General features: G+C 41.6%; 2 protein-coding genes and 1 non-coding gene across 5 annotated transcripts in view; 2 read left to right on the forward strand and 1 right to left on the reverse strand.

Annotated features, from left to right (window-relative positions):
- The first annotated feature begins 92 nt into the window (after positions 1 to 92).
- On the forward strand, positions 93 to 164 carry trnap-cgg (transfer RNA proline (anticodon CGG)). Its single transcript has one exon. It is a non-coding gene; the product is annotated as a tRNA-Pro (tRNA).
- A 626-nt stretch (positions 165 to 790) lies between these two features.
- On the forward strand, positions 791 to 2,966 carry im:7152348 (uncharacterized protein LOC559250 homolog). Of its 2 annotated transcripts, none has more exons than XM_037469809.2 (4): positions 791 to 919; positions 1,296 to 1,778; positions 2,217 to 2,321; positions 2,420 to 2,966. In XM_037469809.2, the coding sequence occupies exons 2-4, from the start codon at positions 1,426 to 1,428 to the stop codon at positions 2,463 to 2,465; spliced, it is 504 nt and encodes a 167-aa protein (XP_037325706.1). In that variant the 5' UTR covers positions 791 to 919; positions 1,296 to 1,425; the 3' UTR covers positions 2,466 to 2,966. The 2 variants fall into 2 exon arrangements, with proteins under 2 accessions (XP_037325706.1, XP_037325705.1); XM_037469808.2 differs by having other exon boundaries at positions 792 to 924.
- A 1,892-nt stretch (positions 2,967 to 4,858) lies between these two features.
- The window catches only part of rab6ba (RAB6B, member RAS oncogene family a), a 40,850-nt gene continuing 26,018 nt past the window's right edge, over positions 4,859 to 19,690 (reverse strand). For both annotated transcript variants that reach the window (XM_037469931.2, XM_037469930.2), the window contains exons 5-8: positions 18,739 to 18,850; positions 12,818 to 12,911; positions 11,851 to 11,917; positions 4,859 to 7,596 (exon numbers count right to left, since the gene is read on the reverse strand). In XM_037469931.2, the coding sequence (XP_037325828.2) occupies positions 7,532 to 7,596; positions 11,851 to 11,917; positions 12,818 to 12,911; positions 18,739 to 18,850 (338 nt within the window). In that variant the 3' untranslated portion in view covers positions 4,859 to 7,531. The remainder of the gene's footprint in view (positions 7,597 to 11,850; positions 11,918 to 12,817; positions 12,912 to 18,738; positions 18,851 to 19,690) is intronic.

Raw genomic sequence — 19,690 nt, forward strand, 5'->3', positions numbered from 1 at the left:
ATGCTTTAATTATGAATTCGTAGTAATAGTAGTAGTAGTTTCTTACAGCACGTACAGAATAAAACCCATAGTATCTTCTTGCATGAACACGTGGCTCGTTGGTCTAGGGGTATGATTCTCGCTTCGGGTGCGAGAGGTCCCGGGTTCAAATCCCGGACGAGCCCATTTATTTTGATCACTACCAAATGCTAAAGTTAGCGATGGGAAACATCGAATCCGCACAAGGGTTAACGCTACATATCCGTTTCTTAGCAGTCGTGTTTTATGTGTTTGTTTTAAGAAATCTTTTGAATTGTGTTCTTTTCAATAGCGTTTTGCGATATAACTTTACTACTGAGGCTTACAATATTGTTATATTGCAGGTATGAAACGTTGGAGTTAATGCTGAGAGAAACTTTGCATGAGGTGGTATAGATTTTAGACTTGCGTAGGTTTGCCTACCAGATCTATGTGACGGTTTTATACTCTATATAGCTCTCTCACAAGCGTGGCTCGTTGGTCTAGGGGTATGATTCTCGCTTTGGGTGCGAGAGGTCCCGGGTTCAAATCCCGGACGAGCCCTCATCTTTTACATTTTTTAAACCATTATTTAATACTTAATTTGAATCGATATTTATTTAAAGGCGTCGTCACTGTTTACCTCCAAGGTTTCATTCAATTTCCCACAGCCGTTTCCCCACCTGTCCTCCTCCCCACTAAACACTGAACAAAAGAGCTTCCCCACCAATTAGCTTTTCCCCAGCTGTTGTGCTGTGTGAGGCTTCCGGCTCTTTCTCCGCCCCCACGAACACGAACAGACACTCCCATCAGGAGGAGGACGAGCCGGCTCCCCATTCACTGCAGCGCTGCTCTGCTTCTCACTCAGAAAGGACAATACTCTGAATAAGGCTCAAGGAGTGCTGAGTGTCTGGCTTCACATGTAAGGTAGGTAAGATTTACTGACATGCTTTTAAAAAATAACTTTCAGCATTTTTTTTCATTGAGATGTAGTGTTTAATCGCAGATACAGGTTCAGCCATTTGTAGTGTTCAATCTCACATTCACTCAACAGTATTTTCTTTACAGCAGCACAGTCTTGACCAAACTCAGAATGTGCTCTCAAGGTCTAAATATAATTGAAGTCATATCAAGGAGATTTCTGTAGAAATTAGAATCAGAATTAGTATGATGTATTTTTAATTCAATTTAACTAAAAATCCAAATCTTCCATTATTATCTTTGTGAAAAGTTGTTTTTGTTTAGTATCATCACATATGATAACCATTCGCAAAACAATTTTCCATTTAAACCTATAGAAGCTGACTGGGAACTCGAGGACCTGCAGCGACCATCGACTCCCACAAGCCGTCCTCATCGGTTGCTCCACAGTGGAGTGGTTCTCATCCGCACCACCCACTCATCTCACTCAGGGCCTTGCGGTCAACCATGGTTCTGTGTGAGGACGGCGACTGCAGCGTCTGCCTCGCGGCCTTCTCGCGGACGGACAGGATCCCCCGGGTGCTCCACTGCAGACATACCTTCTGCGACCCGTGCCTGGAGACCATGGCGCAGGTCAGGGACGGCCTGCTCACCGTGGGCTGCCCTCTGTGTCGCCGGGTGACCTGCATAGGGCGCGGCCTCAGCCTGCGGGAAGCCCTGTGGGTCAACAGCAAGCTGTGGGAGCAGATACCTGAGGCTGCGCAGGAGGAGGAAGAGGAAGAGGAGGAAGATGGACGGAAACTAAGAGCTCAGGAGGAAGCGATGGAGGCTAAACAGCAGCCCTCGCTGCAGGCACAATGGTGGGTTTGACAGTGTCAACACAAACATGGACATTGAGACAAGTAGAAGCTCACACACACACACACACACACACACACACATCTATTTATAACAACTGGAAACTGTCACCACCTTTGACCCCATCTTGTTTTCCATTATTTTGGCTTTCATTACATGTTTTTTTTACCCACAAACACGGCTGTTTTTCAGTACTTTAAGAGGGAACACTGTGAAAAAAAAGTAGCAAGACAATGAGGATTGTATCGTTTTAGAACAAGCGTTGAAGAATTTGAAGAATTGGACCCTAGATCCGATAAATTCCAGTCATAACTTCCCCCTCACACGTCGGTGTTAATCCGTACTTTTGTTCACAGGGCTTTTCATTAGCACCTCAGCTTGGACGAACCCTGTTTGGGGAGCAGAAGTCCGGTCTAACACGGTGACCTTTTACTTTTCAGTGCTTCCTCCAGGTCTGCCAGAACCAAGCTGAAGCTGCCTGCTTTCTTCAGAAAGTTCAGTTTGAATAAGCAACACCAGGAGAGGATTGTTCCCGGCAGTAATGTGTAAGCTGAGACTTTGTGGTCAATGGCGGAAATAACAAGGAGACACTTAGTGAAAGTGTGGACGAATTGTTTTATTGGTTTGTCTTCTGTTTTTGAAGGGAAATGAAATCCTGGCGCAGGCTTTCAACTGAAGACGCCGCCTAAAAAGAGGCAGATGGAAGATGATGCGATTATGTGACGCCTCTACGAGACCCTCATCAGCGGAGGGAAAGTGGTGACCGTTAGGACCAAGAATCCATTTGTGTTCCTGTCAAGACATTGTTTTGTCCCCGGCCAAAGGTGCCCCGTCTCCCCCATTATTAATTCTAGGCTTAATTCCCCCAGCTGGTGTAGTGGGATTTGGTTCAGCTGTCCCAGTGGGACTCACACCCCCCTCGTGACAGATGGCCTCCAGACAACGTTCCCTTTCTGCGTTCTGCTGAACATTGAGTATAATATATTGTTCTTCTATTTATGACAGCTAGTTGACAAAGTATTTAATAAAATTATTTTTGAGAGAATTCCTCTGACTGTGTTTTATGTCTTTATTTGTCTAATTAATGCTACTTATGTGGCTTTTGGGAGATAAAAAAAAAGATTCTCTACTTTACAGTGTAAAGGATTTATGACACGTCAGGTATTAAAGACACTGAAACGAAATGAAGCCAGTAGGAGATTTCTGGGCAGCACAATGTGAATATTACTTTTGTGTGCTCGATACGCAACAAAGACGGGTCACAAAAGGTTCATTCAGCCGTGAAAGGAGATTAAAAAACACCATTCAATGAGCATCTGGCAAGTTCTCCACAATGGTAGACATTAAAATACTGGATCATTACTAGCATTTTGTTCTTTTGTGTCACCTTATGTGCAGCTAAAGGTTCAAAAACAAACAGCATTCTGAGATGAAGAGAGAGGTGAAGCCCATCCTGAGGTCACCGTTCAGTGCCTCAGAGGTCATTGTTGTTGGCCTGTTAGGAGACTTCCGTTAGTTGTCACTCCGGTTTGGTAGCCGGCTAGTCGTAACAAGTCGTCTCCGCTGGGAGCCTGTGAGCGGCGCGTCTTGTTTGACGCGGTGTTGTTTGACGCGGTGTTGTTTTTCGCAGTCGGTACCGTAGAAGTGTTCCCACGGCTGAATGTTATCTCAGTGGCTAACTCCCTCCCCCCCGAGAAGATGCATCCAAGTCACAAATGAACCGGCCTCCGCTGTGATGGGAGAGCAGCGACCCTTCAGAGGACCAAACAAACATCTGGGCATCCCCACAGCACCAGTTTCAGTTTTGCAATGTGTGTGTTGATCACTGGGATTTAAGGGTGGAACCAAACAGGAAAAACTCCCTGTGTGCGTTGGCAGTACAATTCAAAAACACTGTTTCAAACAAGCCTGGTTTATTCAGATGTTTGATTTATAAAATATGAATCTGCAAGTGAGGTTCCCTTCTAAAAAATACTTCCATTAAGTACTAGCTCCTCAAAATGGAAGCTCAGTTAGGTATTTGAATAAGTGTCCCGAGGAGCAGGTTGTCCTGTGCACACATGGGAGGAATCCTGGTGGGGATTCTTTGCAACAAACATGGTGCAACACAGTTTCCACAGTACTATCAACTACACAAAAACAATAGTACATTCCTTTTTGACGACGTGTAAAATACCGACAGTACTAATGTGTGTTTGCAAAGACGGATCCAGGATCATACTGTTGGATTACAGACATGGTGACATTTGCAGATTAGCGACATGGTATTTTGAATTCATGGTAGATATGTTTGACCACATTCACAACTAAAGCACTTCATTTATTCAAACTAGGGCCCGGGGACCCCAAGCAGGTTAACCGGACCCAGGCCAATTGTAATATTACTAGTTATGGATAGAAACTAGGTAGGCGCTGTTGTGTCACCAGAGAAACCATGCGCGCTACAACATGTACAAAATGCTCAGAAATGACAATTATTGCTTCATTACAGGTGGCTTTGCGTTTGATCTTATTCATCCCCACATTCCTCACAGATGAACTCAAGTACTCCTTCATTGACACCACCTGTCATGCTCCACATGTGTCCTCCATCTTTGCCATGGCCAATCGTGTGTGTGCGTCCTTTATTGGCTGTTTCATACTGCCATTAGCTGCCATTAGCTGCCTCAGTTAACCAGCCCTTGGGTGGTGTCGGCTAACAGCTAACAGTGCCACTACATGGATGGATTATTGAGTTAATTTTGTTTTTATCAAGTTTGTATGAAATGTCTCTTGTGGTGACTTGTTTCCATTGCTGCTCACCGGGGTTGTTTTCATTCAATCAAGCAATGCTTGCAACCTGATTCCTACTCACAGCTTTTCTAGTTGTGATTTTGAAATGGATATTCCAATTGTCTTTCTTCGTACAATGTAAATGTTTACAAGTTTGCAAATAGGTAATCTTTCTAGTACAATTTAAAAGTTTTCTCAAGGTAAAGAAAAAGACACCATCAGTGTGAAACAATGCAATAAATGGACGAGTAGAAGTATAGAAGACAGATACCTCCGCAGTGTTGAAAGGATTGAAAGAATTGAGCGTGACTTTGGTAATAAGACATCTTTATTAATCATTTAAAGAGACATGCTAGATCTCTGTACAGCGTGAATGTACAGCCAGCTCTGGACTGATCAGGTCCGCTGCACCCCCCCAACTCCCCTCCCTCCTTAAGTGCTTGCTCCCAAACGCCCCCTCCCAATATACCAAGACATTTGTTGGTCCATTTCAAGGGAATGCTTGACTCTACTTTAATATGTAAGGGGAGTAAATACAAAGTTAACGCCTACAGCAACTCATTCATCATTTGTCCTCATTTAAAAATAAATTCCCATCGAGTCCTTTCTTAAAAAGTGCTCTGCTTACAAGGCTGTGTGTTCGGTAATGAGAGCAGTACATTCCTGTTTGGGGATAATAAGGAGGGTGGATAGGTTACTTACTCTTTCAGTCGGGGGGGATTGTAACTTTAAATGCAACCTGTCGTTGCCCCGCCAGTGCTCGCAGGAGGGGGCTATCCAGCTAATGTCTCCCTTTGACCTTCCATCTAACTGTGTCTCTTAGTAGTATTATTTGGCTCATTACGTGGGTTAGAAAGGCTCACCTGTGCTCCCCTTCTCGGACACGTGTGAACAATCCAGAAACATTCACGTCTACTCTAAGACACGCCACTCCAAGTGTTCTGGAGATTATTTTTTCATATAAGAAGACTTACATTGTCACTCTAGAATTCTAAAACATAGTGTTCAAAAAGTGCATTAAGATTTCACTTCGGAGCCGAGTAAAAATCAAAGTAGTGTTCACAGCACTGGCTGACTGAGCACCAGTGGATGGTATGATACCTGGCTCCCAAAAAAACAAAAAAACATTGCATAATGCCAACATCACTAGTAAGTTTAAACACAAGCAGCAAAGGAAACCTCACCTCGAGGGGGGGGGGCGGGGGGGGGGAGCACATCACAAGAGGACCACACAGGTCTTCAATTAAGTGACTGTACATTAAAAAAACAAGCTTTCATAACAGAAAGGGCTACAAGTGCAGACTAGTCTTCAGGTTTCAGATGTTAGCAGCGTGTGTTGATTACAGAAGTCTCTTTGTGGCCCGGCTCCTCGGTGACACAAACTACAGTAACCACAGCCACCAAGGGGGGGGGGTCTATGACATAGCAAAGGTGACCTACGTGGTGCCCTAATGTGCCGAGAATGTAACAACTCGGCAGTGGCCCACGGTGTGACAGCATTGCCTACACAGGAAAGCACACATTTACACACACACGCACAACAAAGAGTCAAGTGTACAAATCCAGTTGGACAGTTCTTATAAACAAAACGACATTATCATTATCAGAGTGCAGTAAGTCACTGGTGTTACAGATTCTAACGTGTACCTATGCTCAAAAACTAGGCATGCATTAGATACTCAAGATGTTGCAGTTCGGTTCCTGTTAATGGTCAAGAACACAAAGTTATGGATCCCACAAGGGTTATTGGCAGGAGAGCTGTGATTGGCTCTCTAAATCGGAGACTCAGAGGTGAAGTCCCGCCCCTTCCAGTGGACTACCATGGGGCCTTACGCAAGGTCATAAACAAGCGAGAAATCTGTTTTAGTCAGTTTAAAAGAACTTTTTACACGTCAGGAGATTGTAAAACTGTTTATAATTAGACTATTACTACACACCCAGAAGTTGTGTTTGTGACGTGTCTTTCTGAAGCGGTATGTTTTGTACCAGGAAGCATCTCACCCATTCTTTCCCATCCCAGCCAATAAAAAGAGTGGCTGGATTCAAACACAATAAGTAAGATCAAGATTTCTATGCATGACAGAATACAGCCGAGGCAGCTAAGTAGCAGGCCATCGTACCGCCGTCTTGTTGTGAGGGACGGTTGTTGTGGGAGACCAGCGATGTACTTTATCAAACCCTTGTACCTGTGCTATCAGCAGGTGGGCGTTAGCAGTGTGGCTACGAGCTAACCGCTGGTTCACTGGGACTCACATGCACTTAAAGCTCAGGAAGCAGCCCCAGGTTTATTAACTAGGGACAGGACAGTGCATATGTTTAACACAATGACTTTGTTCTATGCTCAGGTATATCTTTACATGGATAATATGTATTTGTTGCTATATGATTATTACTTTGAGACTGAAACTTGTTCTGTCCTGGTAATATTCCTACCAGTTGTCAGTGACAAACATTTGGGTCATCACTTTTATTGTTTTGGATGCTTTGCATGGTTAACCGCTAATAGCGAACAGAGCTACCAGTACACACACACACACAACAGAAGGATCCATAAAAATATGTCTTGAACCATCTGTTCTTATAAAGCCCTCAATTACAGAGCTGAGTTGTTTGAATATTTAAAAAAAAACCTTACCAGAGAGATTTCCCTGAATATACAAAAATACAAAAAAGAAACTGGGGAAACTTCCTTTCCTACTTAAAAAAAGGTATCTACATACGTAACTTGGGATTCTTCTTTGTTTTTATTTTCTGTTTTTTTCTTGTTTTAGTTTTTTGCAAGTTGTAGGACTTTTTTGGCAGTTTCATTAACAAAGTAGACTTCACTACTTTTAGAACCAAATCCACATATTGCTAGTTCCAACCGATGACCAATAGTCAGGAGAGGAGGCCAGATTCTCAACGTGCAAAGTCAACTGCAGCTAAACCAATAAGAAGCAACATAACAAGCAGGTGGTGTGAATGATGTTTTGTTTTTGGAGTATTAACAGGAACAGCCGCCTTCAGTGTTCTGGGGCTCCTGCTGTTTGTCCAACTTGATGTCGATCACTGGAGAAACCGTTAAGGAAGCTTGGGGAACATTTGGTATTAGATCAGACACAGAAACATAAACGGATCAATAAGAGGATTACAATATTTTCAAAGAGGAAAAGCCCACATAACCGTTCAATGGTGTTCCAGCATGAGAAATGAGCAAGTGCCACTTTATTACCACTAGATGGAGCTACTTCCCAATGAATCTCTTTCATTTTCAGTCCAGACACCAACCATTCTAACTGACACCACACATTCAGCTCAACAGGAAACCTCCTCTTTTTGTTGGTAATAATGAGAGTGGATTTCGTTGGCGCTGCTGTGCTACAATTAAGGCTTATGCACCATTGTGTGTTAATGAGTTGCAGCAAGTCAAAATGATTCTGCAGTTTTTTTAACACTATTTCAGACAAGAGGTGTATCATGCTTCCATTATACCACAGCTGCTGAGTGTGGCAGCACAGCACCTCTATTATAGACTTTTTCAAATTGATGTATGTGTAAGGAGGGGGGGGGGGGCTACACACACACCGTGGTCTATATATTGTATGCAAGGGAGTGTGAAGCAGTCCCACTGGGGCTTTTCAAATGGTCGCCCCGCGGTGCCCGGAGCTGTTAAAGGCAGCGGGTTGATGTGTTTGTTCTCATACATTGAGGAAGCATTTCATCACAGCATGATGACATTTGAAGGACAGTCTTTAAATGCAAGCGTATACATGAGCACTCCCATTTGGATTGGCTCCCACTTTGGGTCTGCATTACCAAACCAAATGAGCTGACTGAGTCGAGCAGCCCTCTGATACCTGTCGCTTTACTTCAGTCGCTGTGTGAAGAAATTGTTTAGGAGGTTCACAGCTTCTAATGGCTTCGAAAACAATAGATGGTTTGCTTGCAGGTGGGATAAACATCTGCCGAACATTGTCTGTTCCAAATGGCAGCCAGGGGAAACCTCAATAAACACAAATGAAATTTGAAAGCGACCTGATTGAATATGTATAGCCACTTGAAGGCAGCACAACCAAGCTGTTGGAAGATGGGGAAATTGCTTCATCTGATTCTGTGAATGGAAATATATATGTCTCTGTGTTCGCCAGCTTGCCGTCAGCATTTATTTCTAGGAAAAACGAGTTTATGACAGCTTCTTTAGAAAAACATGCCGCTGATTAGAGGGGCAGGATGCTCCGACGCCCAGTGGCACTGAGGGGAACCACAGAACGGGGTGATAATTCTCACTTCATCAATATTCTTAAAGCGCCAGCGCAGCAATCCCTGCTCACCTGACACACATTTATTTGAGGCACATTTGGATGATGGCTCACTAATGGGGAGAAACTGCATTATTCTTTGTGGTTGTATTCTATGATTCATATCACAACTGATTGAATGTTCTTCACAAAACAGCCCTGAATAATAAACTAAATATTTGCAGTGAATCACGGAGCGGCTGGAGGCTACGATTGGTTTAGCTCTCTGGCTCTCTCCCTCATTACTGCGGATGAACCCGCCACTTGATCTGGGTCAAGCAGCCTCTCCACAGGGCTGCTGACACCCTGTGAACCTGCAGGAAATTGTTCTCGGACGGAGAGCAGAACACTGTGCCCCGGAGGCCCCGACATCCACCATAAATCAGAGGGACACAAAGTGGCAATTTAAAAGAACAGAAAGTACAATGGGATTACTTTCTAAAAATCAAGTCAGTCTCTGCCTTGGGAGTTAAGAAAACCTTCTTGTATCTAAGTGTTCCATTGAATCATTGTTTTGCTTGTTGATTTTCTTTGTGGTCTGTATCTTACTGGATAGTTTCTTAAAGGTCTGTAGAGACCAGGCATGTTTTGATGAAATCAATTAAAAATAAACTTTTGCTCGCATTAGCTTAGGCTGCACAACGGTTTACTGACAGACACGGCTCTGAGCCAATAGGATTCAGTGAGTGAGACCTTTGCCTTCAAATATCCAAAAAGAAATGCAACTAAACAGTTCCACTGCCATAATGAATAGTTCCAATGCACATATTATTTGGCATTTCTGCCTCTATTCATCAAGCTGCCTGCAAGGCCTTGATGTGTAGAAAAAGGCAAATATCCTTCCATCCACATTCAGGCTATATACCATGCATGTTATGCATCATGGGCCAAGCTCTTTTCAGGGCTTCTCCCAGTTATATCAATACCCTTGACTACTATCACAATGCATGAACAACTAGAGAGCTGCTCCATTAACTGACAGTGACAGCAAAGCTGCTGAGGAACTGTCATCACCTGCCATCCATCAGCGTACCTCCACACAGCTCTCCCCCACTCCCCACTTCCATTGGGCCTCATTAAAGGCAGGGATTACACAAAGAAGAAAAAGGGAGGGCGATAAAGGTAATTGGCTGGATGTGAGTGAGTGAAGCATTACAGCCAGGAAATAAAAAAGCCCACAGATCGCGGGGCTGTTAGGTCACTGGGTTTATTGTCGAGGCCGTGCAGTTTGTAAAGGATGGACCACTCCCAGTAACTGATGAGTAGGCGATAATCAGAATGTAGGCCTTCCTTCTCTGCACCAAGGTCAGCATCTATTTCGGTTTGAGTTGGAGCAGATGAGTCCTGAGGCTACACAGAATAATGACAATGCCATATGCACATTGTACAAAAAAGGCAATTTCATAATTCCCCCACAGTTACCATAGAGATGGCACTTCACTGTGTGTTGATGAGGAGGTAAAACACTTGTAATGCTGCTGATTTACTGTATGAAGTGTCTACAGGCGATGTTTCAGGTGCTTTAGGGGACACTAGCGTTGGCATAGCGCTGCCACGTCCAGTAATTACCTTCCAAAATACAGTTACCCGTATCCTGCAACAGGCTAACTCGCTGGGCTGAAAAAGCCACATTTTCGTCCCTGTTTACAACCTCCACATTCGGAGAAGAGTCTTTTATTTAAAGGACAGAATTGTATAATATAATAGAATATGTAAATATATGGTCAGCCGGGGGCGAGGCTGACCTGCAGTAGTGATTCAACATGCATGGGAACTACTTGGCCGTTCACAGCCTGTGTTGCGTGGGATGATCGGTCTTCTTCTGGATGTGTGGGAGGGTTTAGCTTTTGTTCCGGCTTAATGTAAAAGGCTTGTCATTAATATCAATCTATGTATTAAATAATACCCACGAGGCATTTGCTTTAGTCGTTGGGTACTGAGATTGATCAGAGATTGATCGCTGTGTGACGGGCAGAAACGATGACGCAACAACCCGTGTCCGTAACTAGATTGAGTCTTAGCAGTCACAACCTGTCCTTCCCTGATTAGTCACGCCAGCGGAAGAAAACAAACAGCATCAGATCGTGTCGTCAGATTATTGATCACCTACTAGGTTCAGCACGGATAATAGATCAGAGGATGGATTACTGCGGCGTGTCCAGCCGAGTTATCAGCCCTACGGATGTTCGAGGTCACGGTTTTGCTGCTTTTATTAAATGAACTATTGTGAAGGGTACAATGAAACTGTAAATGGACAAAAGCATGAATGTCCTCTAGTACAACATGGACTCCCAGCCACTCGTCCGAGTGACAACAGACAACAACAGAGCCGAGAAGAAACAAGTGATTCAAAAAGATTCAAATGCTCGGATTACCGTTAATACAGAACTGTAGGGCGTTTAAATCTTGACTTGAACTCATCAAAGTGGAGTGCAGATATATTATGAGTGTAATTCCTCTTTAAACTGTAGTGTGAAGTGAAGGCAGCTTTATTGTTACCCACATCTGGTATATTTACAGATGTGGGAATCAATGCGGCAGAGGAGTCAACACAGCTTGACGGCTCTCTTTAGTCGCTGATTAAAATGACGGCTGAAATCAGTTTGAGCTGCTGTGTTCACCTCCTTCGATGTGAACATGTGTGTCTCCTGAGTCAAATCGCTCCTCAATGTAATCAAAACAAGTACATTCAACAAGAGTGAATACAAATCCAAGATGCTCACAATAACAGTGTCAAACGTGTGCTTCCTGAAGAAAAAGAGTTGAGTGAAAAGAGCTGCAGCCCACTGACACATGATCTAGAGGTGGAGCTGAGTTGACAGCAGCAGATGTGAGGTGCCAGTCAGCACACTGGTCTGCAGCAGGACACAGACACTCCCTCATTTAATTGGGTGCTATCACGTGAAGATTTAAATGAGAAGATGTCTCAACGTGGCTTGAGTCGTTGACATATTATTATATTATATTAACACAGGAGTCATGGGAACCGGGGATTGCTGTGATGTGCAAATGGTTCTAAGGATACTCCCTTCTTTGCTTGTTTCCTGCATACTTTCCATTCCCGGAAGAGCAGCGGCCACGCGCCGGAACAGCTGGAAGGACAGAACCAGAATGAATGAATGTTCATTTTATGTAGAGTGCTTGTCAGATAATTGCATACATTCAGATGAAACATTTATCAGCTGTAGGTTTGTGATGTTTTAAAGGAATGGCTTGTATCACTGTTATTTATCAAGCATGAAGGCATTTGAAACCAACGGTGGCATAAGAACCTTTTCCTTTCCTTCTGTCTTTGCAAAAAACTGAAATCATCAATCATCTCAATTTTGGGTAAACACAACAATGCGATTCATGTGCACATGATGATTTGAGACATCGTCCAGTCGATTTGTATTCTTCTTGCAGAAATGATCAATTCTCCTGAAAGATGGTGAAATTGATGCTGACACCTCATACCAGTGGAAAGTGCTGACACAGCCAAACCGCCTCCCGAGGAGGCACTGTGACCTTTGCACACCACTGGGTTCCATCCTGGCATCTTGCCCCCTGTCCCAATGTGAGGAGAAGAATCGGCTCCTCTGTGTGCGCCCGCCAGTAACACCATTTACCGACAGACACAATACAGCTCGCCTTCCTCTCGCTACTGATTAACTCAACAGACGCCCGTTGTTTTCCTCCACAAACATCAGCTCTGAGACTCAGAGCGCTGGAACCGGGCTATGTTTGCCTTTGTATCTGGAACGCACTATTTTCTGTAAAAGTTGTAAAAGATTTATAAATCAAAAGTCACTAAAACAAATGAATACAACTAACAATAAGAGCAATCCTTTGGGAGAGCGTGTCCCTGTTTTGTTTAGGCATCCACACATGGATGCATGAGCACTGTGACGTATATTTGAAAAGTTGTTCCTCCTCACTTTCACCTGGCTAGCCCATTGCTGCGTGAAGGAGGAGTGAACGGCGGGTTGAAAGCCGACTAGCTCTGAACTGACCTGTTTGACGTTGTAACCCGTCTTGGCGCTGGTCTCTATGAACATGACGCTCAGCTCTTTGGCCCTCTGTTCGCCTTCCTCAATTGTGATTTGCCTGTGAAAGGAAAGGGTGCAGATTATTGCATCGGGAAAACAAAAGCAAACTGTTTTGAGTGGGTGGGAACGAAGCAGAGATGATGAACAAAGACTCGCAGTCAAGCCTTGTGTCTGCAGCTGAAGCACCTGTTATGCTAGAAGATACACCGGACTTAATTAGCTAATGACTGAGAAGGATTCATTCAGTTGTCCTGCGAGACATTAATAGCAGCCAATTTGCATCGTGTTTTAATAAATCTGGCCCTGCTGAAAGCAAAGAAGTAGTAGTTTACCTTTTATTGGTAACCTAACTGTTACGGTTAATTGTTTCTGAAATAAGAGGCCTGACTGCTTTGTTCACAGCAAACTTGAAAAAAAGAAAATGTTAAGCCATGGTTTAACTGCACTACAGGCTGAGTCCTTGTTTACCTGAATTGTGCACTTTATAATTTTATTTTGTACTGCCCTGTTTGGCAATGTTGTTTTCAGTAAAATAAAACATTTGCATAAAGCAAACCGATCCACTTTTACAGGTTGATAAGAGCATTAAAATGAAGAAAAAATTATGGAAAAAAAGAAATGAAGGGACATGTAGAATAGAGAACATTTTTGATTAATTTTGAGTTAACTATGAATGCAATTAATCCTGATTAAATATTTTAATTGTTTGACAGCACTAATAATAACACAAACTGAGAGAGCTGCACCAATGCTGCTCAGGCTATTCCTGAACTCGTCTTGAGTTTCCAACTTATGCACCACCGAGGCTTCTTTGTCATCAGGAAATGGCACAATGGGGGGGAATGAGTGGCATTGTAGCAGCATTGATGCTTGCTAGTGGGGGGTTTGGAGTTAAAGAGCAGCTCTCACTTTAGCTGCTGGCCATCGCGTCTCTTTAAAAAGTAAATGTTAAGAAGAAAGCAGTCATTACTGTCCACGGTCATCATGAACGAGTTGTGTTTAATCTTCTTCCTCCTACATGGCAATTTTAAATAGTTTGATTTCTTCACTTAGACCAAACCTTCCTGCCCTGGTTCAGCAGTAGCAGCCTCTTCTGGGGAAAGAACTTGGATGAATCCACAGTGCCTTCCCAGCTTAGCACCAAACCTGAGACAGACACAGGTAGTGTCTAGTAAATGAGCATAGCGGAGCAGACAAAAACAGCCGTATAGCTAAATGAATTCAACCCACTTGGTTGATGCTGCCGGGTGTGCGATGCATACTTGGAATCTCTTATCCTACTCCCTAAGGTACCATTCGGGAGAAGCTACGGTACGAATGAACAACCCAACCAAACAAAGAACGAAGGGCTTCTATCGAGTGACTGATAACCACATCACACCAGATGGCAGGAACAGAAAACCCTCAGATCTCTGCTCCATATCCGAATCCGAATAGACTCATCGTGCTCAGCTCTGACAGGGTAGACACGGCCAGTGGAGCAGGCTCCACAGCGACATCCTCCAACTCTTACTAGATCAACCACATTTGTACAAGGGAATAACATTATTATTTCTGTGCCGATTTGGACAGAAACCCGTCCGGCTCATACGCACAGCGATAAGGCTGACTTACCTCTAGGAAGGTGCAAATTAAGAGAAGGTGTCAGCGCAGTAAACCGCCTTTCACCTCTTTGCTGCAGAACATTGAATGGAGTTTGAACTCCCAGACTCAAACTTGAAGCTGTTAAAACATTAACGTCTTGTATGTTAAAGTGAAACAGTAGTTTTTACTTCACTCCGAGGATCAAATTTATTAATATAATTTAATTCCACATATTGATATCATCAATATATAATCATTTTTACCCATTGGGGTTTATTAAAAAAATTATAATAATACAATCCAAACCTCCATTAGCATTATACATGTACAAGTTAAAGATGTATGTATATGTATTTTCACACATTCAAGGCGTTCAATGATTACATTGGTGAAAAAAGAAAAGCTGTTTGACAATACATATTTTTATGGTTTACTGTGCTGTACAATGGACAATATTCAAATGTTGTCGTTTGAAATGAAAATGCAATAAATCAATGTAACTTTATGTTAATCCAAGTAATAATCAAGTCAAAATGAAAGCTACTATACTTTCTAGCTATTTGAAAATGGAAACAGTTTTTGACGTTTCATTTTTAAGGACTATAAATTGAAAAAAAAATTATATAAAAGGAAACATGGAAGATCTTAAATTCAATTATAAGAAATAAATCGACCAGCTCTGGCTTGCCAGAAGAATTTCAAGATAATGATAAGATTATTAATGAAAAAAGGAGATGGTAGAAGGCTTCAATAAATTCTTTGTAAATGTGGGCCCTAAACTAGCAGAGCAGATAAACCTTCCGCAAGGGGGATGTGTAGCACATACTTTGGGCAAGAGGAACCCAGATACTATTTTTCTGAAGGACACAGATAAAAATTAAATTATTGCTATAGTTAATAAGTTTAAAAATAAAACATCAAGAGACTGGAATGGTATTGATATGACAATAGTAAAATAAGTTATTATCAATATAGCAGATCCCTTAGCACATATCTGTAATGTTTCACTTCAAACGGGCTCCTTTCCAACCAAAATGAAAACTGCTAAGGTAATTCCAATTTTCAAAGAAGGTGAAAAAAACCTTTACAATAACTACAGACCAGTCTCCCTGCTCTCCCAATTTTCCAAAATTTTGGAAAAAATATTTGCTACTAGGATGGACAGTTTCATAGATAAACATTAATTTCTCATAGATAGTCAATATGGTTTTAGGACAAACCGATCAACATCATTGACACTCATGGACTTAGTGAAAGAACTGACAAGCATAATAGATAACAAAAAAATTGCAATAGGGGTCTTCATAGATCTGAAGAAGGCATTTGACACAATAAACCATGATATATTGCTACACAAACTGGAAAGATATGGGATCAGAGGGGTTGGACTTAATTGGTTACAAAGCTACATTGGACAAAGAAAACAGTTTGTACAGATAGGGGATAACAGGTCCACCTTAAGGAATATTACCTGTAGTGTGCTGCAAGGGTCAATACTGGGTCTAAATAAATACCAAAACTATTTATATATATGACATACGTAATGCTTCCATGATCCTGAAAAATGTTATTTTTGCTGATGACACAAATGTATTCTGTGAAGGAGGCAACCTCCAACAGTTGTTGGAGGTTGCCTCGACTGAGTTAACCAAGTTGAAATTGTGGTTTGATGTAAATAGATTAGCACTCAAACAATGTAAAGAAAACCAAATTTATGGTCTTTGGCAAAAGTAACACACAAGCAAACACACACATTGAACTAAAGATCGATAATATAAAAATCGAAAGGGTGTTGAATACTCTTTTCTAGGTGTAATGATAGACCACAAGCTCAGCCGGAGATCACAGGTCACTCGTGTACACTCAAAATTGGCACAATGTGTAGGGATACTAGTCAAAGTCAGACATATATTGAATATAAAATCACTGCATACACTGTACCGTACACTGTTTTCCCCCCATTTGAGTTACTGTGTGGGGTAATACCTACAAAAGCACCCTACAGGCAATATGCACAATTAAAAAAAAGCAATAAGGATAGTTAATAATGTGGGGTACTATGAACACACAAATACATTATTTGCTTTATATACAGATTGTATATAAAGCAAGAAACAGCCTACTTACAGGAAACATTCAAAGATGGTTTAGCGACAGACTAGGTGACTATAATTTAAGAGGAAGACTGAAACTGAGGCAACCAAAGGTACACTCTACAGTCAAAAGCAGGTGAATATCGATCTGTGGGGTGAAGTTGTGGAACAACTTACCAGATAAGATCAAAGATTGTAAACATATTGCACAGTTTAAAAAACATCTTAAATAATACACATTAGCCAAATATGAGATCTGTGAAAATATTCAGTGATGGAAATGACAGGTAGTTTACTATCTTAAATTGTATTTATTTAAGGCTGTGCGTGTGTGTGTACTTATAGGTGTGTGTATGTATGTATGATGAACAGAGGAGTGATTTTAATCTTCAAAGTAATATATACTAATTGTGAATATTAATAAACGTAGGAGGTATGTCCGCTAAATGTGCAAGTAAAAAAAAAGGTTTGTAAACATATATAGGAAATTACGTTGATCATGTAAAAGATTCATTTAACTGACAGATAGGGGTAGGGACCTATAAGCTTTTGCTTCCCTTTACTCCTTTTCTTGAACAGAAAGTGACTTTTTCGTTTTTTTTTGTGGTCTATGTATTTTTAAATATCTTATTTGTTAATGTCTACATGTTCAAGAAATAAATACTTCAATCAATCAATCAATTCAATCAATGCTGTCCAGCGTACAGCCTGTTACAGCTTATACTAAATACTTTACTCTTTACTACATCGTGGAACAGATACCCGTGCCATCCCAATGTTGATCTCAAAAGATCCTGCCTTTGCTCTGTTGTCATGGCAGCCATGATCTTTTATTGACAGATCCAGTGAGATGCATCTTGGAAACTGCCATCCACAGCAATTGTTTTTTATGTCCTTGAGTCACTGACAAGTCTTTCTAAGACACAAGAAAGCCAAAGGCCTACTTGCTGCTCCAAGTACATCCTCGAGATGCTGGAGATGTTACTCTACATAATGCATACGTGCATGATATATGCATGGTTATTGACCACACGAGGACACATTATTTGGGATAATTCTCCTCCGTAGCAAAGCCAAAGAACAGGATGTAATGTGATTCTCTGCTAGAGGATCAAACCAAATGACATTACATCCACTCTTGTGTTTTGACAACTAACTAAGTACTCTTGATGCATGTGGAAGTAATCCATGTGTACTAACATATGCCTGCATTTTTTCACTAAAGCATTTGCAGGGAGTTTTTTTGTTTGTTATACTCTACACTGCCTTTTTTGAGGGTTCCAGCTAGTAATAAAGATGATGTATGTTAAATAATTATCTCACAGAATCAATAACAGTTTAAATGCAACTATTAAAGAAAATTCGATTAACACAGGTAAAAAACAATGGTGATAAAGTGGTTGCGCTTACTTTGAAAACATACATGAAAACAGAAAAGAACATTGCGGCACCGTTGGAACTAAACAAATGACTTTACATCTGTATTCTATCTCGAGCAAAGATTACCAACCAATAATGTATTTTGGCACAAGCAACATTTATGGTTCAATGTTTCCTTATTTTTTTCCCCATTTCTGCTTTGTGTCATCTCATCTTTCAAATGTATGTCTTTCTCAGCTATATTAAACATCCCCTCCACTATAGTTTTCATATTATGCATGTACGTACGTGTATGTATGAAAAAGTAATTTCCTTGGGTAGACCCGTCATGATTCCTTTAGTGTCACTAAGGGCTGAATAACTGAGTTAAGTTTCCTCCTTTCAAAGCAGTAAGAGCCGCTGAGTTGCCTAATGTTCCACCACAATTACTATGGCAACACTAAAGTGCATTCATTTAGATGTGCCGTATATAACAAAGACATTTTTAATTTCACATACCTGTCTTGTGGCATTATATAAAATCGGTATTTTAAATTGAGGAGTTATTCTGGTGTGAAGAATCAGTTGTGTCTCATTAACATACGGATTTGTTGAGCAAGACGCTCCGACGTCTCATCAAATCATGTGCTGTACTGTGCCGGGACTCAGTCTGACTCTTTTGTCCTGCTTTGTTCTCGGGGTGTTCCACTGAATGTTCCCGACGGCTGAAAGACGAACTGACACTTTGCACATCACAGTTGCTATGGCGTCAAGACATAAAAGGGAGTGCTGCCTAAAAAGCAAAAAAGGTGCCAGGGGGAGTTTTCATCTGTAACATACAGTACCCACCTCTTATCTGCCAGGTCTGTTTTGTTGCCTACGAGCATGATGATGACATCACTTCCCCTCTCGGTTCTCACGTCCTCGATCCATTTGGACGTCTGCTGGAAGGAATTCACGTCTGTTGAAGAGAAAAGACAAAGTGGAGTAAAAATGATTCAATGTCTCCTGCTGCTACTGCTCTGAATACACCTATTTTTGGGTGGGAGTTTTTATAACAGCTGGTATGAAATAAGCTGCGGATAAAGAATGTATCCATCATTTTGTATGCTGCTACTTAATCATTCGAATCCCGATGTTTAGACATTAGCTGATAGATATACTGGACGATACAAACTGGAATCACACAATAAATCATTAGTGTGCTGTACATGCACAGCTCTGTGGCAGGTTTAAGTTTTTCATAAATCCCTTTGACCATGCCAGGTGTATTGAGTATGCAGACCTACTTAAGAGTCGTATTGGGTTCTTGGACTGGGAAAGACAGGCCCGCGTCTTTTTCAGGGTGGAAATAAAAGCACTTGGTTTGGGGGATGGTAACCCGTATTATTTTATGAAATCAGCAATTCAATGTACTTCCTGAGGGCAGTTGGATTAAGTCTTATTGAAATATTAAGCCACACATTTGAGAGGAAATAGATGTCACTGTTTCGCTGAAAATGATAATGATAATAGCTCACATTACTGGATATTTCATGGTTTTACCTCAATAGAGGAGCAAAGACCACCTTCTAAACATTACACCTGAATACTTCTGTTCCTTTTACCGACAGCGGTTATGCTGAATATATTATTTTGGTGATATATTAAGGATAAACAGTGCATGCATCATGTGTAGAGGGTGCCATCATTGAGCCCAAAAACATAAATGTCTCCCTCTCAGTTTCTGATTCTCCTTTTTCAAGAGGAACACATTGGCAAGATTTTCATTTATTAATGTTAACTCACCATCTATCACCTA

This window comes from Pungitius pungitius, chromosome 7, assembly GCF_949316345.1.
Source record: "Pungitius pungitius chromosome 7, fPunPun2.1, whole genome shotgun sequence".
Classification (NCBI taxonomy): Eukaryota; Metazoa; Chordata; class Actinopteri; order Perciformes; family Gasterosteidae; genus Pungitius; species Pungitius pungitius.